This window comes from Lipotes vexillifer, unplaced genomic scaffold (assembly GCF_000442215.2).
Source record: "Lipotes vexillifer unplaced genomic scaffold, Lipotes_vexillifer_v1.1 scaffold293, whole genome shotgun sequence".
NCBI classification, from domain to species: Eukaryota; Metazoa; Chordata; class Mammalia; order Artiodactyla; family Lipotidae; genus Lipotes; species Lipotes vexillifer.
The window spans coordinates 827,965-851,081 of NW_006782084.1; the positions used below are offsets into that span (position 1 = coordinate 827,965).

Here is a 23,117-nt window from a genome sequence, read left to right on the forward strand (position 1 = left end):
CCTTAAAGACCCCAGTAATGCAGTGCTAAATCTTAATTCTCTTTATTTATCTGAACATCTATAGTAGGCCCTTGTATCTATTTGGTGGTCAACAGATAACTGAATCATTCAAGTCTGTATTTATTTTTAATATTAACAGTAACATTAGCATGCCTGTTTATATTCAGAATGTATAAACTGCTTTCTTCAAACATCTTGGTTCTACCCAATAATGACAATGTAATTCTTATGTGTGGCAACTATTACTACTATCATTACTTTTAGCTACCATTTACTTTTAACTACATTTTCTTAGGAATTTGCAATCTTAAATTCTTAGGAACTTGAGTAGTATATGGTCTCTATTTTGTTCAGAATTTAAAAGTGATACCAATGAAAGATTTTTCTTACTCCCTCTAATTCACATTTACAGGGCATATGAAGCTAATACAATATTGAAATACTAAGTGGTACAAAGGAACTACAAAAATACTATAAAGCCCAAGCCACTGTCTGTATCTGTCATTTAGCAGTTAATATAGCAAAACCATAAATAAATTGTATGTACACCAATGGCATGTTTTCTACCATTTACTTAAAATTTTTAAATAAAAAATTTTGTGGGTTAAGACACTACATTTTCATGCTGAGTTCTATTAAAAGCATAAATGTTTCAAAGTCAAAGGATCCCTAAAGACCTGTAGAATAGATATTGATACTGACATCCTTAAATTTTGCATATCTGCTTTAAGAAAGGCAACGCAAAGATAACAGGCAGAAGTTGAACAAATGTTCTAGAAACAACAGGCAGAAGCTGAACAAATGTTTTACAAACAAACAATTATATTTCATATAAAATGGGATTTAAAATAAGATTCTTGGCTGTAAGGTTTGAAGGCTTCTTTGAGCACCAGTTTAGAAGGAAACATTTCAAACTATAAAGTAAATCAATCAGTATGCACTTTATTTCAAGCCGAAGTTTTACATTAGGACCAACAATCTGACTGAATGTGGGCAAACTGTTGATTCACATGTGAGAAATTACATGGTTTCTATTTAGGTTCTGAAAAAGTAGCTGGACAAAAGACTGACTTTAACCTGAAACCCGCCTGAAGGCATTTTTAAGTGTATCTTAAGGGTGTTGACAGAGAAAATATACAGTGTTATGGACATATACACAACTCAGGACCACAGTATGGTGAACAGTTAATGTTCATCTCTTCTCTAAAGGTAGTGAAAAATATTAAGTCATCAAATAAATGCTTAGAATTACCAAGGAACAGTTAAAAACGACCAGGATCCAAACAGGTTATTTATATCATATTTATCTATCAAGAAGTGACAACACTAAAAAACACATTGAAAACCAGTGTTTTAAACTCTGAATGTGGGATTTAAAAATATTTAACTTGAGACTGTAATAATATTTTTAACCAAATAGCATCTGACTGGCGATTCTGATATAATTTACAGCTGTGATATTCCTAAAAGGAATATCTACATACTATGGCCTATCAAATATAATCTGCATTTTGCACATCAATACAAAAATTCATCCATTTGTACACTTTATTTTTATATATTTTAAAAATTAGACTTCATTGCTAAGTGAATTTAGAATTCAAATTAAATTTGGAAACCTAATATAATGAATGCTCTTCTTAACTTTCTCCCCATTCTTCTTTTTTTTTAAACACTGGAAGCAAATGATTATGAAAATGAGACCGCAACTTAAGGCATTTTAAAAAGAAAAATAATTAGGTGCCATTTGGCAATTTATTCTAAAAGCATATTTTGTCCCACTTTTTTCACTAACGAGACTAAAACACCAACCTTTTTTCATAAATATAACTACAGTAATCACAACACAAAAAAGGGCTGTCAGCATTGCTTAGATATTTAAAACAAGGGTAATAACACTTTCCCCACTCATCTAAAAGAAAAATACTTTTAATTACCAGTTTATAAACATCAGATTCACTGGCCATGTTAAAAGGCCCAGCAGAATTTTAATTCAGCAACACTTGAGAATGAACATATATATACATGCATAATATGTGTGTGTGTGTGTATATATATTTTTTCATTCTATATATATATAGACAGTAAATGTATTCAATAGGTATTTCCCCAGAAAATTAATTCATACTTAATTGCCAGTTTTAATAAACACTGTTCACAGATCATCCATTTGTCTCATGAAGTTAGGCAATATCAAATGTTCTGTTATGGTCTCCATCTTCTTCAGAATCATCCTCTGAAGCTGTTGAAAGAAAACAGGATGATCAAGAATGATTTTAAGGGGGATGAGAATGGAAGTGTAAGTATGAAGCCAGAACAGCAATGACTTGTACGATAAAAAACCCAATGTAGTATATGCCAGGGTTAGGGCGGTCTGACTGTGGGTGAGGCCCATCTACAACGCTCCCACTCCCACACTTTTTTCTTCTGTTTTTATTAAAATGAAAATGTTTAAAAATGTGGTTCAAGAACATCTAAAAAGTTTCTGAGATCAATTTGTGTTCATAGTAGCTAATGAGGAATACACTAGAGAAAGTAAACTTAAGGCAAGTGCTCTCACACACCTGAGTAGAATCTGGCTTATTACTGCTGCATGTTTGATGTATCCGATGAGAATGAAAAAAAATGTACATAGAATAATAGGTTATACGTGTTCTTGAAATTTACATCAGAGCTATGTCTATACAATGCCAAGAAAAAGCTCTATTTAGTTAGTCAAAAAAGCTTTATATAGACACAGCCTAAGTTAATATAATTGGATTTAGTAAAAACCTTTTGTTGAGATTATTCCTATGCCTCCACGTTGTCAGAAATTTATCACTCTTGCAACATGTCCGACCTCAATTTATTTTAGAGTCATTAGTGGCTCAAGAGTTTAATATAAAACTTCCACGAACGTCTTTAAGAAGGACACAGTAAAGTACAAGACTATGTAACTGTCTGCATGTGAAGGAAAACAGAAGTTCACTAAACATCCTACCAGCATTTCCTCTATTATCAAGGGCAGAAAGGTTAAATGTACACTGTTCCTGTATTTAATACTGGACAATTTAAGGGCAACCAGCAAATGGAATCAACAAGAAAAAATTATGCAACACGTATAGATCAAACTTCAATCTCCATATATTTACCTTACAGAAATTTACAATCCATTTTAAATAAATATCAAGCATATACTTAGCTCATGAAGAGTAAATCCTATGTTTAACTTTTATGCAGTATCATGGAGAAATGTTAAACTAAAAAATAAAATAGCTTTTCAGAGAATTTCTCATGTTTTTTACTGGATTAACTCTACAGAAGAAAATTCAGTCAGAACCAATTTTCAGAATGTATTAATACTCTAGTACTTAGGAGTTAACTTGTAGCACCCACATCTTTCACTCTTAGTTGAGTCTGGGTATATATTTCAACTTCACCTTTTCCCTCTCATTCACATGTTGCGAGTAGACCCTCCTATATGTTTAGAAAACTAAATTCTAAATGAGAATGTTAGTTGAAAAAAAACAAGCAATCTGGGAAAAATGTACACTGCAACAAATTACTCTCATCACATTTGACAAAGTATCAATTATAATTTACAAAAGACAGAGCTAATCTTTGTATTAGCTAACATGATGGATCTGAACTAAGAAGGTATGAAGGAAAAAAAGATTTACACTAATGAAGTCCCACTTTATTATACCATTTGATTCCTTTATATACCATTTCCACACATACTAAAATTGTGAAAATGCATTACCTAGTTGTACCTCTAATCCTTTTTAAAACTTTAAAAAAACGTTACTTCAAAGGATGCTAAGCTTTCTCTAGAGGTAAAAATATTATGCACACTACAGGTTAACAGTCCAAGTATTTTGAAGATGAGTATAGAAGATAATCAATTGGAGAATACATATATAAAAACACTTCAAAGAGTGTACTGGAATCTGATCATGGGATGCCAGTTGCTTTGGGTGAAAAAGCACAATAGGGTAATCTTGGATTCCCAGGAACTGTTCCAGAGCCACCAATATCTGTGCCCACCTGGTATGAAGCACCCTGGAGGTTGTAGGACTTTGAGAAGAGGGTAAGCTGTGCAGATGCCTGTAAAGATTTGGGCATTAAGTGCCTTCACATAGGAGCCCAGGCAGAAGTCCTAAAGCTGGAACGTGATCTTAAGAGATTGGAGCTGCTGGCGGAGCTGGCTGCCTATTAAAGGTCCATGAGGACCTGAACAAGGAGCAAAAAAAAAAAAAAAAACTATGGCTTCTGTTAGGGACTCAGAATTAGGACTCTTTCACCATTATATTCCTAGAACTATATATAAACCCAGGGAACACCTTTTATGATCTAACAAAGCTAAAGAACAAGTAAAATTTCACACTCAAAAAATCTAAAGAAGTGTGTTTTGATTAGTAGTTAAACGTCTTCTTTTAAAAAAGTGTTAACATTAAGTGTTAAAATTAAGGTGATTAAATATATATTTTTATTTTAAATAAAATACCAATGGTTAAAATAACACCCTTCCATACATTAAAATTAATTTAATTAAAAAAAAATAGGCTCTTAAAAAATTAGTGTCAGTTGCCCAACCCATCTTTCCCAAATCAATTATTCTGGTATTATTAAGCCTATAAATGAAGCTCTAATTTGGTAGAAAGAGTATATATATACTTAGGTTTTGCTCTGTGGGTTTAATTTGCAAAAGTAAATTCAACAAGTCTGGGGAGGGGAAATTCCACCTACTTTCGAGATCTTCCATATGTGCCTGAAGAGTTCTTGCAAGGTTAATAAACTAGAAACAATGCAGAAAGAAATACAGTAGTTTAAATGTAGCAAATGGATCTAAAGAGAGAATCAGTATAAGAGATTCATTTCTACTTAAAAGTCAAACATAATTTTAAGCCTTTAAATAGGGGGTCTTTCTCCCCCAACATCAAAACTTACAAGCTTAAGGACATGATTTTTTTAATGTCTTATATAATCATTATTACCTATGTAAAAATCATATATTAATCATGTAGAAATTGGGAGCAGATATAATATTCTATGAATACTGCTGTCTTCTTGCATTGATATAATACTTCCAAACACTATGGGGAAAAAAAATTAAACCTCTGCATTTTGGACCCAAGTGAATTTTAGTGGTCAATTAAAATAATAAATCAGTATTTTCCTGCCTAGAAGTATTACATTTGACTCTGTACTTTTAAAAAAATCATAAAAGTGACTTCCACTTTATTATTAACTTGTGTATACCTTTTACAAAGGCATGAATTCAACACATCTTATTATATACTTTATATGGTTCGTTCACTCTGAAGAGATAAGTTGCCTGTTTAGAAATCAAGAGCTCTTTGCTCAAATTCTGAAAGCTCTTGATAGTTCGTTCTCTTTTCTCTGAATGATAATAAATCTGTCAACTGGCTCACAGGAATAATGTTTACATGATTAGAGAAAAATGTTCTACCCATATACACTGAATTGGCTATTTGATAATTTTCAAAATATAATGGAAACATTATACCTCACCATAAACTCTACTAAATTTTCATCACCAAGAGAACATCTATATAAAAAATAGTTTGAAGGATATGTTTATGAACACATTTCAAGATATTAGGTGTTCAGAATGCTACTGTAATGAGATATATAGACTCTAGTCCCCGCTACATAAAATGGGCAAGGCAGTAGAGTATAAATTTCCAAAACAGTACCATTTAATTAAAAATACCTAACAAACAGCTACCTTAAGTGTTAAATTAAGGCAACAGTGTATAGACTAAATACCAAATAGTCCAGATCTTAAGTAGTTTGAAATATGGAGGCTTAAAAACTACTACACTGGTAATCTTTTACAAGATAGTAACAAATAAATTGATGTTAATTTCCCATACTCTTACAGTTTTTGGAGTTCAATTTCAGGTTTCTAAGTTAAAATACTGAGTCTTGTTTTTGTTTTTTAATTAAAAAGAGCATTTTCCTTAGTACTTCCAATTCTGTCCCTGTTTTTAACTGAAATATATTCCAATCACCTTCAAGAGCTAGAAAATTACTTCTTTTTCTAAAACAGCTTTATGAGAAAATAAGGTTGCTTAATAAAGAGGTAAGGCAGACAGCAATTTCTATTAAATCTACAGTACCTTTAATTTTAAGAAAGATTTTAATGTAAGAACTCCCCAAAGGAAATAGACTGTGAACATATAAAACAATCTGCTTTCCAAAGCAAACACTTGTTGCATCACATCCTCCCTTTTCCCCTGCTCCAAGGTTACTTACTCGGACACGTGTGCTTGGTTCATTCGTATTTCCCATCATATCAGAAAAGCTTTGTTCGCACAAGTGCAATAACACAACTAGGTAGAGACCAGAGCTGATAAACTCATACTCAGCCTTCAAAAGGGAAGCAAACGAGAAAAAGAAGAATATGGAGAATGAAAAATTAATAGACAAGAGATTGACATCCAAAGTATACTGAGAAACTAGAGGAAATGTATTCATATCCAGTCTTAGTAAGAGATACAGCATCATCTATTAAACCAAGAAATAAAAAGTCACCCTCCATAATTTCATAATTTTACTAATGCTGTAAGGTGTACAAATAGGTGTGTGAATATCCTCTTTATTTTCATACAGTCTTCTTTTATGTAATTTATATAAAAGTGGGACTTTTAACTCATTTGATGGTAGAATGAATGCTCTGGTTCTATCAAGTTATAATGCGCCTAACAGATTTTATTAATACAAATGGCTATAAATGTTTACTTAAAATTATCATTTAATCTATAGCTAAATCAAAAAATTATACAATTAAAGCCTAGTCAAATGGGTCAAGTGTTTATTACATAATATAATTAAGGCAACAGCAAATATAAAAATGAACTAATAAAGGTAATAGAGTAACTGTTCTTCGTATCATTCACATAGAAATTTATAGTGAGTAAAAACTGTCCTTTGGTTCAAAATTGTTGTTCTGAAGCTAAGAATACAAGTCATGAATATAGTGTTATTAAAAACCTAATCTGTCCTGTAATTTTTATACAGTGAACTACCTGTAAGTTGTATCATTTTTGGCAATTAACTCATCTGAAGTTAAGAACTATACGTTCTTAGTAACAACTTCAGCAAGTAACTGGTTATCAGATTCCACAGAGCATTCAAGAAATCTGAAATTGACTTATTAAAACTTTCTTTAAATCTTCACTTACTTTTCTTATTTTTAACTTAAAAGGAAATAAATTTATGTCCTCAAAATTTTAAAAAAATATTTTAATGCTTATCACCTTGAAAAACTTGAAGCTACTGGACAATGAGGAAATAAACTGCATTAACCTAATCATTTCAAATGAGAGTAGTTCTTGGGCCCCCAGAATCCAAGATTCACACAGAACGAAGAAGTTAAAGCCAGGAAGCTTAATCAAGACTGTCATTGCTTTTACAATGACTCCACCTAATATTTCCTCACACTTAAATTATTTAAGATTGTGGGTCATTAGATCCTTGGAGAACAATGAAAACATTCCTGGTTGAATCGAAATGCCAAAGAACCACCTTTAAGAGACATGATGGAGCACCTAGAGAAGGAAGAATGGCAGAAGAAAACCATCCTTTGAAACCTACTCTCATTTTGAGAAGATGAAAAAAAATTTTTTTCTTTCCATCATTCTATTTTTACATACTCTATCCCCCATTCTTTAAAATATCAATGCTCAGCTATCTAGAGAGACTCCTTAGGGATTTAAGACAATTCCTTGCTGAAAACACTATTCTCTTTGGACAAGTGGCACATTAAAGAATAAAGTAATAATTAGTATGAATAGCATCCATGCTACATCAATTGCCTTAATGGTTCATTAATTAAATCAGTGATTCTTAACCTGGATCTAAGTAATCAGCTTCAAAGGATCTGGGAATCCCTTAAATCATATACAAATATTGTGTCTTTGTATATTTTGTTAGGTGTGGATTTTTTTTTTTTTTTGCGGTATGCGGGCCTCTCACTGTTGTGCCCTCTCCCGCTGCGGAGCACAGGCCCCGGACGCGCAGGCCCAGCGGCCATGGCCCACGCGCCCAGCCGCTCCGAGGCATGTGGGATCCTCCTGGACCAGGGCACGAACCCGCGTTCCCTGCACCGGCAGGCAGACCCTCAACCACTGCGCCACCAGGGAAGCCCAGGAGTGTGACTTTAATCAGATTTTCAAAGGGTATTCATTATTCCCACATTTTAAAAGTAAAGGGTATCCATAAAAGATCATGTTGCTTGATTCCATTTATATGAAATATCCATAATGGATAAATCCAGAGAGACAGAAGGCAGTTGGAGGCTGCCGAAGGAAGCAGGGGACAGGGAGCAACTGGTTAACGGGTACAGGATTCTCTTTAGGAGAGATGAAAGTGTCTTGGAAGTAGATGGCGGTGGTGGTTGCACAACATAGCAAATATACCAAATTGTTCACTTTAAAATGATTTTTATGTTTATGTGAACTTTACCTCTATCAAAAAAAGGGGGGTGTCCACTACTCCTTAAAGTGTTTTTCAAGCATTCATGCATTCTCCCACCATCATATCTCTTTTTATAACAATTACTCTAAGCACACTTGGAGAGTACGGCTCTTGAGTCATCCTTGTAATTTCCTTTAACATCTTTTTCCCCCAGAATTTTCCTTTAGGAGGAAGAAAAGGGGGGAAATATTGAACTCTTCATTCTACCTATCTAAGCATCTCAAAATTTTTTTTAAATTTAAAGCTTCAAGAAACAAAAATTAGTGACCAAATCATTATTAGAAGGAAAACAGTTATCAATAATACCCCAAAATCTGAGAAATGAGAATATTTGAAAAAAAAGTTAATAAGATCAGATTATTCATTATATGAATAGACTATAATGACACAAATACTAAAAGGAAGAGGTTTATAAACAATGTGAACTTGGAATAAAAGACTTCATAAATAAGTTGTTCAACATAAAGTTGGAGGTAGGAATGAGAAGAGTGGAGGGAACCAGGATAGTAGAAGAACATGGGGGCAGATAGGCACATAAAAAGCTATTCCTAACATAAAAAAAAAGGAATGGAGGAACGGAGGGAGGGATGGAGGGAGGAAGGAAGGAAGAAAGGATGAAGATCCAGGGCTTGGTGTTTCAATCATGTTCTAGGACTAAGAGGTATTCACAACTGAGACAGCTCTTAGCATGCCTATTTGGGGACCACTTGGTAAGCCTTTATTTTCACTTTTATTTAGGAACCATATAATAAATTTTACCTTAATAATTTAAAACTTATGACTTGCTTTTTTGCCTTTCACTTTCACAAAGTTATAGGAAAGTAAAGAAAAATTATAAAATCATACCTAATGCAGTAAAAGAAAATTGTTGTTATTATTATTTTAATGAAGGTTTTCTGACCATGATTTAATCTTTTCTTCAAGAGTTGTCCTTTAAGCACAGAATAGACACTTACCAAGGTAAATTAGGCAAAATATACTAACTTGTTCATTTGCATGAGCTCTATGTAGTTCATGAATATCAAAATCCTCCAGGTTAAGCTGCAACTTCTCTTTACAGAGTTCACAGGTGGTTACAGCCTCTAGCGAAGAACCTGGTAAAAAATTACAAGTAAAGCTTAATTTTGCAGGGTCTCCACATAACATTTTTCCTTGTAGGTTTAAGCTTAGAATACAGAAAACTGAAAGGAAGGCAGGGAGGAAGAGACAGCAGGGAGACTGTGCTACGACCATAAGCCAGTAATGTCTCCTAAAATATCAATCAGTAACACCTGATGTGCATGTCAAGTCCTACTCTGTGGTACCTAAGCCTCCACCCATTATTTGTGGTTCCCCCCCCACACCAGATGCTCATACATTTTGTTATGGGAAGCTGACAATGGAATGTTATCTGTACTTCCTACTTCCTCCTTAAGTACTCTGGCAAGATGCCAAGAAAACATGGTATCTAAAACAACTAGTTACATATACTCAGGCTAGTATCTTTAATGTGACAACATATACTAAGACCTTCTGTGGTCTAAGAAATGTGTCTTCCCTGCAGGATAGAAGGCAAAAAAAGGGATCTACCTTTGTTTAGATAAAAACAGCTCCCCTCCGCCATGAAAAGAATGAAGTCCTTATACATGCTACAACTAAGTAAAATAAGGCACAAATAAGATACAAAAAGGACAAATGTTGTATGATTCCACTTGTAAGGAATATGTAGAATAAACAAATTCACAGAGAAAGTAGATCAGAAGTTAGCAGGGGCTGGGGAGGAGGGGAAGAAGGGTGTTAGTGCTTAATGGATATAATGTTTCTGTTTAGGATGACTTAAAAGTTTTGTAAATAAATAGTGGTGATGGTCACAAAACATTCGGAATCTACTTAATGTCACTGAATTATATACTTAATAATGGTTAAAAGGGCAAATTTCATGCTATATCAATTTATATTTTACCACAATTAAATAAAATTCCGTCTGTCCTATAGGCACTCAACATTTGGTTACTCCTAAGCTTCTGGCTCCAATTAAGTAGGTCTTGTCTAATTAAATAAATAGCCATTATCCCCCTTGTCTTTATTTTTAGACAGGGTTTTAAAATGAAAAAATGTACTAAAAATTAGAGCAAGTCATGTGCATAAACAAGATAAAGATTTAGATTCGGGCTTCCCTGGTGGCGCAGTGCTTGAGAGTCCGCCTGCCGATGCAGGAGACGCGGGTTCGTGCCCCGTTTCGGGAAGATCCCACATGCCGCGGAGCGGCTGGGCCCGTGAGCCATGGCCGCTGAGCCTGCGCGTCGGAGCCTGTGCTCCGCAAATGGGAGAGGCCACAACAGTGAGAGGCCCGCATAACGCAAGAAAAAAAAAAAAAAATGTAAAAAAAGATTTAGATTCAATTTAACTAACATTTACTGAGTGTTTGTTATGTGCCAAAATAGATTAGAAGTTCTGGAGATTCAAGGGTAAGTCCATAGTATTATGACCTGATGGAGAATATAAAGAACGTGAAACTTTAGAAGGCTTTCTCTTATCAGACATTTATTCTCTGATTCAGAAGCAGGAAAAATGTGATGGTCATAAAATATGGACACTGGATATCATTAAAACAAAGTCTTTCACATCTTAGGGTTTCATTTTTCTCTTCCACGGAACAAGTGACCTACAGAAGTTGTTCCAAAAGGCCATACGCAGATGGGAGTAACCCATTTATCCCTACAATCTTTAATCCAGGACTCTGTCCTTTACACCCCACCTCATTCAGTAGGCCCTGACTGCATTTACCTAAACTTGTACTAGACGTATTCTATTCATCTTTGAACATCCTGCAGAGTTTTAACAGTCCATATATAGTAGCTGCCTAATAAATGCTGAAATGAATCTCTACCAGAGAATCACCTACCAGATGGGGTCTTTATGAAAATACGAGAAAGCCTTGTGGAAACTTAAAAGGAAGGTTCAGTTCCTGAGATCTTAACATTCATTTGACCATGAATACTTATTATTACCTTTAAAACCTATTTAATTGAGTACTTACTATAAGTCCAATACTGTGAGAAACTATTCATAAACATCATCTCATTTGACCTTAACAACAAGCTATTACTCAATTTTATTCATGAGGGAACTGAGGCTCAACCCCAGACCTACTTAAAAATGTTTAGGAATGGATCTGAGGCATCTATGTTTTTAAAAACTCCAATGGTTAATATTTTGATCAGCAACCAGGGTTCAGAACCAATGTTAAAAGAGACTTACTCAAAATCCTATAGTTAAGTGTTGGAGTCAATATTCCAACCTAAGCATGTCTAACTCCAAAAATTCAATGTTCTTAGACAATATATTGTGTTATCTGTTTTCCTGCCTACATAATACTAACAATCCAATTGCAAGTATAACAGAAGGTGAGTCAAGTTGTTTTTCATTTTGGTAATACCTAACATTTCTGGACCCTTGCTAAGTGTCAAGAACCATGCTGAGCGCTCACTTTATCTTAATAACACCCCAGGGTGATGACTAATAAAGCCTATGAGGCTGTCATAACACTATACAGCCAAGAAGAGGCTGCTACAGGTAAGACAGCCCTATCCCACAGGTTTGGGATCAGGTTAGGTTACAAGAAAAGATAACCCCCTACCCCAAGGAGGCCTTTGCTAACCTTGCTGCAGGAAAAAAGTTTCCCACTAGCCTCGTAATCTCCAGTTTGAATAGGTTACTCAAACTCCAACAGATTATTAAAATTAGTACCATCATACCTCACAACCTGTTTGCCTATGCTACCCAGCTATCATCATCAGACTGTCCTTTTCACACAATTATGTACATTTTTTACTCTGATCTAATGTCCCACCCTACTAGTCACATTCTTACCCTACGAGTAACATTTCACTAGGTCCTCTGGTACTTATAGTCTAACATTAAATTCCTCTTAACCAATCTCCTTTATGAATTATCTCTTCAACTTCAAGGCTGAACCACAGTGCCTCACAAACTGATACATACTCTTCTGCAGCCATTTTTTCCCCCATAATGCTTTGTACCTCAGGGCCAAGAAATAGGGATAGATGCCCCCTCCCCACACCTATTGCTGTTTTGAAACTCTAAGTTCCTCCTCATTCATTAATGACTTTAGCACGTCTCTTCTTTACCCAACTTATTTCTTGGCTATTTCAACATGCACATTAAGACCACATTTGATTCTGACTTCCTCAACATCCTTGCTTCCAATATTACCCTTCCCCACCTAAGCCACCTACTTTATGGTCATACCCTTGACCCTGTCATTGCAGTGTACTTGCACTACTCCTAAAATCCGTATTTTAAGCATCCTCTCCTGTGCACCTACAACTTTTCATCATTTTAGCTCACCTACTCTGGCAATTCTCTTCAATGTCACTGAGATTCAAAGACACTGACCCTACCACTTCTCACCATCCACTTCCCAATGTCCTTACTCCCTTTCTTATTTTGTCTAATTTCTAGGCTTACCACAACTACAGCCTTATAAACACCCTTAACTCCCTTCATCATACTTGACTGGCAAAGGTCCCAACCCCATCGAACTCAAATCCTTATCTGTATCCAAGTATCTGAAAACTGCTTCTAAAAAAAATATACATGTAACCCAATCCCACTTTTTTTTTCCTATCCCACTTTTAAATCATATTCATGGCCACAGATTTTCATGGACATTAGTACTACCTGAAAACCCTGAAAGCATTTTAGAATGTTATTTTCCCCACACATGAAAATCTCTTAACCCATCCCCTCATCAGCTAAAGACCTTACTAAGAAAACGGAAGCAATTATATAGGAATTCAAGCACCTTCTCACCAAAGCAACAAACTGATCAATAATCCATATCTACACTAGCTTTCTAGAGAAGAAGTATCCTTTTTCCTATTAAAGGCTAACTACTCAACTTGTGCTCTGGATCCCATCTTTCCCTTCCCTTTTTTTTTTTTTTTTTTTTTTTTGCGGTATGCAGGCCTCTCACTGCTGTGGCCTCTCCCACTGTGGAGCACAGGCTCTGGACGTGCAGGCTCAGCGGCCTTGGCTCACGGGCCCAGCCGCTCTGCGGCATGTGGGATCTTCCCGGACCAGGGCACGAACCCATGTCCCCTGCATCGGCAGGCGGACTCTCAACCACTGTGCCACCAGGGAAGCCCTCCCTTCCCTTTTCATAATTTTTTTTCTCTCCACTGTATCTCTTGTTAAAATAAAAAATGCCCTCAAATTTCTACCTCGAAACAAAAACAAAACAAAAACATGTACCATGACCCCATATAACTCTCCAATTCCTACCCTTTATCTCCAATCTCCTTGACAGTAAAGCTTATTGTAAGAGGGTGTCTATGCTGCTGCTTCCCCAGTATTATTCAGCTCAATTTAATCATAAAGACACCTCCCCACCACCGCCCCAGCACTGAAGTCACCAAGGTCATCCATGCTACCAAATCCAGCTGTCATTTCTTAGTTCTTATCTCTTTGTTCTTATTTCTTTGCAGTACCTGACAGGGTTGGTTACACCCTCTTAAAACATTTTCTTCTTTTGGCTTGCACAACACTACATTTTCTCAGTTTTTTTTCATACCAGACTGAGGCTGCTCCTCAAATCTCCTTCTCTGTTCCCACTAAGCGTCTGGATGCCTCAGGGCTCTGCCCTGGGCTCATTTCTTTAATATCTGCTCTTGCTCAAGTGACCTTACTTAATCTCAAATCTTAAAATATTATGTGCTCATGATTCCTAAAACTTATTTTCTGCACTAAAACCCCTGAAACTTCACGCCTGTCTTGCTAACTGCCCATAACCATTTCCATATGGTTATTTAATAAACAGTTCAAACACAATACTTCTAAAACAGAACTCTCAGTTTCCTCTCCCAAATTTATTCTATTCTCAGTCTTCTTTATTTTCAGTAAATGGCCCCACCATTTATTTAGTTGCTCAAGGCAAAAATATGAGCTTCTCTAAGTGTTCTTTCTCCTTCACTCCACCACATCCAATCCACTGGCGAGTCTTATAGAATCTACCTCCAAAACATACCAGAATCCATCATCCATTTCTACCACCACCATCACCACCTCTTGTAAAGACAGACTCCTGGTTGGTCAACACAATAGATTCCCGGTTGACCACCCTGCTTCTACTCTTGTCCCACTAAACTCCACTCTTCACAGAGCAGCCAAAACTCCCCTGACCTTCAGTGGCTTCCCACGACACTTACCTAAAAATCTAAGCTTCTGACATTAACTTTCAAAGTCCTAAATGAGCTAGCCTCTGCTAATCTCTCTTACCTCAACTTATCACCCCTCTCCTTTCCCACTAATTATACTCCAGCCACACTGGGCCTTCATTCAATTCCTCAAACACACCTAAGTCATTCCCACCTTAAAGTCTCTGTACTAGTTGTTCTGTGTGCTGGAATGCTTTCCCTTTCATTCTAGAATAGCTAGCTCCTCTTCGTTCAAGTATAAATGTCCTCACCTCAACAAGGCATTCCTTTAACACGTAATCCCACCAGGAGAGCAAATGCCTTGTCTGTCTTGTTCTCTATATCCCACATCTAGAACAATGCCTGGCTCCATAACAGGCACTTAATAAACAATGACTCCCTACAGTAATCTTATTGCTGCATAACAACATTAGAGACAATAAATCTTTTACAAGGACACATAGTTGGTAAACAGTAAGAGTATTTCTTTGATTCAAAAAGATATTGCATGATGTACGGGTTACCAACAATAACAAATTACAGTTGCGTTATACATGTATGGGAGTAGATTGTTCAGTAAATGAAATATAAGAAACACTATTACATGTTAAATTTATGAAGCAAGACTAATGCTCTTCAATGCTTTTGCTTCAAAAAATGATTGATGCTTTTGATAAGAGTATAAATTTGACAATCAATAAATTATAACCATATTTGTTAATTAAAATGCATACATACGTGCATCTCTTGGAAAAACTGTTAAAACAAAATACACAAAAGGGTAAATCTTACCAGAGTTAATTTTGGCCTGTAACCATTTTTTCATACACTCTTGGTGGACATACTGCAAACTTCCTGTGCACTTGCATGGCTCTATCAGCAAGTTAGAGGATGATGCAGCTGCCATCTGACAAATTCTACATAAATCACCTTCTTCTTCTTCAGAGTCCTCTAAAAGGAGGCTGGAAAAGAAGGTACATTTCCTAAACAGAGCTATCAAAACCATCCTGGTTGGTCATTTCCAATCATACATAATCCCAAACAATATCATGGTCTCTCTGGGTAGAAAAAAGGCAAACAACAATAAAAGTAAACAGGAACTTCTAAGAAAAACTGTATCAATAAGAATGAAAATTATAATAAATGTTTTAAAGGTAAATGAGGTAGGCTATCCTATTACTTATCTTCAAACGGTTTAAGTAATTTTATCTTTGGTACCAGTTAATTTTTTTTTATTTTATTTATTTTTTTATACATCAGGTTCTTATTAATCTATTTTATAAATATTAGTATATATATGTCAATCCCAGTTTCCCAATTCATCCCACCACCACCACACCCCACCCCTGCTACCACAGTTTAAATTCCATATTTTTCACAATCAATTTGTAAGTTTCACTAAGATTTTAATTTCTGCAGTACCATAGACTACTTCAATTCCAGCAGTATAAAGATAATGTACTTATATACCCATCACTTTTGTCCCTGCAAAACTTTTTTTTTTTTAATATTTATTTGGCTGCATTGGGTCTTAGTTGCGGCACAAGGGATCTTCACTGAAGCATGCAGGATCTTTTAGTTATGACGTGCGGGCTCTTAGTTGCAGCACGCAGGATCTTTTAGTTGTGGCATGTGGACTATTAGTTGCAGTATGCAAGATCTTTCTGTTGTGGCATGCGGGCTCTTAGTTGCAGCACACGGGATCTTTTAGTTGTGGCATGTGGGATCTAGTTCCCCAACCGGGATCGAACCTGGACCCCCTGCATAGGGAGCACAGAGTCTTAACTACTGGACCACCAGGGAAGTCCCTGTCCCCCCAAAATTTTTAAGACAAGTTTGATGAATTAAACAAATATTGACTTGTGATTTTTCAATTTACATGTTAGCAGAACCACATATGTTTAAACTGATAAGCTTTTTATATTAAATCATAATAAAAAAAAAGAAGAGATTAAAAAATTTTTCATTTTCCCCACCCCAGCGATGTTATTAAATCATCCTGATTTCTACAAGGGTAGGCTTGTAAAGTGTGGAGCAGTTTCCATTAACCTATGTCCTCTATTTCACAGGCCAACATGTACTGTTTAATTTAAATGCAGAATGATCACTGTAAGACAAGTAGTTTTTTAAATTAAAATCCCTATTGCCTTAGTCCACTGCTGACATGAAAAAGGTACTCAGTAAATTGATGATACAGAATGCTAAACTGTTACTGAAATATAACCTGGATTATATGGGTTCCAAATGAATTTAGCAAAAGATGTGAGGAAAGAAGAACAGGCGTACTTTTAGGTGACTTTCATGCCTAGGATTAACCAGAGATACAACCTCAAGCATTAACGTTTATGTTTTACCTTTAGATATAACTTTCTTTGGTTGATAGTTTTTACTTTGGGACTCAATTTTTTACACTTTTATTCATTTAATTGTAAAGTATCTTATAATCCTCATTTTTAAGCAAAATATGTAATAAAGGAACACAGACACATATAAACTCTGTCAAAATAACCAACAAATGCTGCTTTTTAAACTACCTTACCAGACAGGGTGGTGATGGCTTACTTAGTTTCTTTTTGGAAATCACTAAATTAATTTTTTGCCCTACTTACACTACTGCACTCAAATTAATCTAACTTTGAGCACAAGAAATATAATAGTTACTACATTACTCAGTAGACAGCTTGCAATTAGAGGGAGCTCCTGTAATAACATTAAAGCTAACACTACCAGGGCAGAGTAAATCTTTCTACAAGGAAGGAAAAAGAGCAAATTTTAAAAGAGGAGAACAGTCACATGGTGACAATTTGTCCTATATAAGGAAAAGTGGGAAGATGTTAGTCAATGTTCAATAGCTCAGAAAGCATGCGAAGCTCCCTTTATTCCCCAGAGCAAGATTTGAATGTATTTCCTCTTAAAGACCAAAAGACCCTAAAATGATAGTAACAACTATGCTCCCCCAAAATTCCATTACATGGGGCCTTTATGAACAAGAAAAAACAAAAACACCCAACAACCTTAGCTTTACATAAGTCTTTTCTTCTTACAAGTATATTTTACATGTACTATCTTATCCCATTTTATCATAAAACTAATTTTAATAGATGGAAAAAGTAAGTAACTACACTTAACATGACAAAATAATTAAGTTGGAGTGAAAAATCTCAGATCTATTCATCTTTTTTTTTTTTTTTTTTTTTTGGCATAAAATTGAATGGAGGTGCCTCCTTTGATTTAAATTGTTATTTTATAGCTCTTAGCCCATTACTACCAAAGATGACATTTGCAGATTCTCCCTCCCTCTTCTGATATTATAAGAAGTTTAATCTTACCTTTTTTAAACCTGAACCAAATACTGAATGATGCAATTTTCATGATCCTTTAGGATGAAATATATACACAGAGATTTTGATTCCTTGAAGTTTTAAAGACAGAAATTTTCTTTTTGAGAGGTAGGGTAAACAGGACCCTCAACCACTGAGCCACCAGGGAAGCCCTTTCCCAAAGATTTTGAAGCAACTAAACTCTACAAAAGATTTCACATGAATAAAAAAATTCTAAGCCCTGAATTTAAACTGATATCTCTGTCACATAGTCACAAAATATAAAGAATATTCAGTATACATTTGGACTTCAAAAACAAAATTTTAAAATTTGTGGCAACGATTTTACCTTATTCCAAAAAAGATGTGAAGTGAGAAATACAAATAAATGATCTTATTTTTTTGTTATTTATTTATTTTGCTGCACTGGGTCTTAGTTGTGGCACGTGGGATCTTTAGCTGCGGCATACAAACTCTTAGCTGTGGCATGTGGGATCTAGTTCCCTGACCAGGGATCAAACCCAGGCCCCCTGCATTGGGAGCGCAGAGTCTTGGCCACTGGACCAACAGGCAAGTCCTAATAACTGATATTATTAAAGGCTGAAACATTGTCTTGATAATCCACAAAGACTTGGGCAGCTTTACCAATCCCATTTAGCACTAGTCTACCTAGAAACAGGGTAAGAGATTAAGATTTTGTATATGTAAAATTTGTATATTTGTATATTAAGATTTTGTATATTTTATATATACATATATCTACATGTATCTGTAGCCAAAGCTGGTTAAAAATAACCTTTAGATTATTTCCCAATGCAATCTACACCCCCAGTGCCCACCACCAGTATTAATTCTCATCCATTTTACCTCTGAGCAAGACGCTAACATCTTACTGGATGTACATTTTAAGGCAAGAAATTTCAGACATCACTTTTTTTTTTGGCGGGGGGGTATGCAGGCCTCTCACTGCCGTGGCCTCTCCCATTGCGGAGCACAGGCTCCAGACGTGCAGGCTCAACGGCCATGGCTCACGGGCCCAGCTGCTCCGCGGCACGTGGGATCTTCCTGGACTGGGGCACGAACCCATATCCCCTGCATCAGCAGGCGGACTCTCAACCACTGCGCCACCAGGGAAGCCTCAGACATCACTCTTATGAGAAACCATTTTATAAACACACAGTTCTTTCTCTCATCTGTTCTTCACAGGCTTAAGACAGGTATTCAAACTTACCTCTCTTTTATTTTTTGCAGTCTTTCTGGGTCTCTTGAGGGTACACTTTTAGTTTTATCATTTCTTCCATCAGATGAACTCCAACCTGAAGGAATAATATCTACAGTGATCATGACATTGTCGGTCAAATTACTTCCAAGTGTTGGGGGCACTGCAAATCGGAATAAGGAACCAGGAAGGATCCCTGTTATTCCTGTACTTCGTCCACTGTGAGCCGAATCCGATGTGGAGCCACTCATAGCAGCACTGCTTGGTGCTGCAGATGCTTGTGGTCTGCTGGCAGTAGCCCCAAGGGGATCACTCTGTGCTTCAAGGTGAACCACTTCATTTGATTCTCTTCTAAAAATATGATGAGATCTAGATGGTATATCAGAGGTAGATATCCTTGAAGATTCATCTCGTCCCTCTCGCCTCCTTCTAGAGAACAAAGGTGTGCATCTATTTCTAAGTGAGGAAGATAACCATGGTCCTGTATTTCTACCTTCAGATTCTTGGTTAAAATTTTGGGAATCTGGCTCAGAGCTATGATTTTGGCTAAGAGATGACAAACCCCATCTTCGCCGAAGAAATCGAAATCCCTGAGAAGCTTCGGATGCCCTATTATCAGGACCATCAGAAGCCGATGCTGCATTCCGAGACTGTGAAGCTGTCAAGATTCTTGGAGAAATGTAAGAATTCTCAGAACTCAATGATCTTGTATTCAAGGAATCCTGACTAGACCTTCGTGAAAAAAAAGTAGATGACATACTAGAAGCTATACGTGACAGCAATCTCCTTGTTGTACGTCTACCTTCATTGTCAGAAGATTCTTGAAATGATCTTTGAGATGAGCCAACCCTATTTGAACTGCCTATAGTTGAGGTTTCACCTCTATTTGAAATATAAGAAAATCCAGGCTGTATACTGCTTTGGGGAGATTCTAATTCTCTTGGAGAAAAATTTGATCTTAAAGAATTTCTACCAGAGTCCCTAGAACATGGTATGGTCTGATGTTCAGAAGGCATTTGGTGATTCGTAGATGATGTGTTCAATTGTAAAGTGCTCAATGAGTTCTCTTTTGGTCTTGCTCCTTGTGAATATGAAGAAGGAACTCTGTCTTGAACATCTATTTTTGAAAGAAAGGAAAGGTAGTCAATTACATGAAAAATTTGTGCATTATTAAGGTTGTGTCTATTAACCACTAATCACTGCCAAAATTAAACACTGGATTCAAACTGAATACTGGCATATTATAACTACACAGCTTAACTATTATTACAGAAAAAATAAACATATTTATCTATCTTTCTATACCTTTGGTAAAATCCAATACTGCTGTATAAAGTCAGCATTACAAATTTTTAAAGTAAGAAATGTATTATAGCTTATGAGAGGCAAACATCAATCTACCAACTTGATGAAGTTAAAACAGCTGAATTTATTAATCAGAAATTGATATGGTAGAAGAATATCTAACATCTAAATGGATAAGGGATGTTAAATGGGCAAACAAATTCAAGGTAAATGACTCATAACAAGTAAAAGCAAAATAATAATAGAGTGTTTTAGAGATTTTTCTTACTCTGGAACAAAAACAAACATTATTTCATATAAATACTATCACCCTTATAATTTTACAGCAAACCATGCTAACAGTTCAAAATTTCTCCAATGTTTTATCTTTTCTTTCAGGTTAACAGCAGTGACTCTTATATCCGGTTACTCATCAGACATAACTATGCTTTATTTTTTCCCCCCCTAATACTGAGTCAGAAGAGAGCCCTGGCATCTGCGATTTTAATAGTACACTACTGATGGTTCTAATCATCAAATGGAAAGAGAAATACCAAAGCATTCCTTCATAAAGAATATTCATCCATACATCTAGTTTAACAGCTAGATTGCTACTGTGCTAATACATGGTGCCTCATGGAAGGATTAACTGTTAGGGACTAAATCAATTCTATTCTGTATATTTTTACCCCCCAAACCGAGAAGCTACCGACACTGTCTACTAAAGCTCCTCCACCCAAAGCCAAGCAAATGAAAAGATGCTTTCACTTGTCTTAAATAAAGCAATGGCTTGCCCCAATAGATTATTTAAAATAATCTAGTTAAATCTTTAAATAGAAATGTATTTTCTTCTCTGTAAATCAAATTCCACTTCTATCTGCTATATTTCTCAACTTCAATTAGCACCTTTTATCTTCATTTAGTATTACTGGTTTATGGCATTTATTTTTTTTAAGGTGGCTCTGTTGCACAATGGACAGTGCATTGGACTTCTATTTTTTTTTAAAGTTTTGGCTTATGTACACTGACACAAACAGTGTGGGTCTTTATTTCAACTAAATGAAAATAAAGACAAATTCATGTTAAACTAAAGGAATTCTAAATTATGTCTTAAAATGATGATTTCAAGTTTTAGTTAATTCACAAGGCAAATTATATTGTAGTATACAAGAATTATCAAGTATATGTAAAACATACATTCTTAAGAGTGAAAAAATTATAGGCAGACAGAATCTGGATACTCATGTATATCTAAATATTTTATATTGTTTACATTTTTAAAAGTAAAATGACAAATAACGTTGAAAACATATCAAGCTATCCTGTATTCTAAATCTTCACAATATTCACTTCATTTATTCCTTTGTACTGTGATTTTAACGATACATACAAAGACAAAAATGTAACATTATTAGATAAATTATGCATAACAATATAGTTTATACATACATGATGAAGTTGTGAAATCACCACTTCGGTGACTATAATCCATAAGATTACTAATGGAGGAATCTGCTCTCCTCTCTCTCATTAAGTCAGTTCCAAATGATCCAAGTACCACTGATGAAGATCTAGGAACTTGACTATGCCTCCAAGAAGAATCTTAAAATAATTGAAGAAGTCTTAATTCAGAGAAAGCTTTCAGGGTTTCTGATGACAACAGATCTTCAGTATTACAGAGAGAGGTAATTATGGTTTATTACAGGAATCCCCAGTTACACAGTTGCAATCAAAAGCAAAACTGAGCAAAACATAAATTATTCACTAGTGAAATAATCATTTATAAAATTATCTCCTACTCAAACACATCCTTCTCTAATACTATAATCTACCCCCATCTAGGATGTCAACGTCTCACTCTCTAGAACATCTGACCGTACGATATATAAACATGACGTAAAATGATTACAGAACAAAAATATAAAGCTTGCCAAAGATGCAGAATTTCATGAAAAGTTGATCAAAGTGATGTTGGAGAACAGCCAAAATCAAAATCAAAGCCATCTTGAAATGAAAGAGGTTATACTGTAGATTATAATACTATTTTGTCAGAACTATTATTGCCACCATATTTGGTTCATTCTTATGCTAAGAAGTAATGTATCATTGCAATTATAATCTAAACTTTGTTAGATATGATTTCATTTAAAAAGAAATTAAAAACTAAGTCTCAAAACTTTCCCCCCTCACCATTTACCTTGAAATTCTGGGTCTTCCTCTCCTAGTCCTAATAGCCTTAATAATTTCCCTTCGTTAAGGGAAACGGCCCAGGGTTAATGCTATGCCTTCACAGACCAGAGGAGAACAAAAGTAGCTCTACACAGTGGTATTTGTCTACAAAGTTAAGGTCAGTCTGCTCTTACCCATCACACTACTCTTAAAATCCTTCAGATGGGCAGTGTCTTTCCCATGGCGGTCCTGCCTATCGAAATAGAAAGGAATCGCTTACACTAATTCAATTAGTAGTACATATGCATTTCAAGAACTTTATTCTCCAACTGTGTCATCACAAGGTTTATCTTACCTTAAAACTATTTCAGGCATTGGCTAGTGTTTCATTTGAAGAGAAGTATAAGTGAGGAAGTACCTCTCAACAAAAGATCTTTTCAATTT

General features: G+C 35.4%; 1 protein-coding gene across 3 annotated transcripts in view; it reads right to left on the reverse strand.

The window, feature by feature from the left end:
• Positions 1-928: 928 nt before the first annotated feature.
• The window catches only part of MARCHF7 (membrane associated ring-CH-type finger 7), a 34,833-nt gene continuing 12,644 nt past the window's right edge, over positions 929-23,117 (reverse strand). For 2 of the 3 annotated variants that reach the window (XM_007454984.1, XM_007454985.1), the window contains exons 3-9: positions 21,954-22,106; positions 19,233-20,337; positions 15,474-15,643; positions 9,469-9,578; positions 6,262-6,375; positions 4,729-4,777; positions 929-2,242 (exon numbers count right to left, since the gene is read on the reverse strand). In XM_007454984.1, the coding sequence (XP_007455046.1) occupies positions 2,184-2,242; positions 4,729-4,777; positions 6,262-6,375; positions 9,469-9,578; positions 15,474-15,643; positions 19,233-20,337; positions 21,954-22,106 (1,760 nt within the window). In that variant the 3' untranslated portion in view covers positions 929-2,183. Of the gene's footprint in view, positions 2,243-4,728; positions 4,778-6,057; positions 6,376-9,468; positions 9,579-15,473; positions 15,644-19,232; positions 20,338-21,953; positions 22,107-23,117 lie in introns of those variants that run through there. The other variant, XM_007454983.1, reaches the window with a different exon arrangement.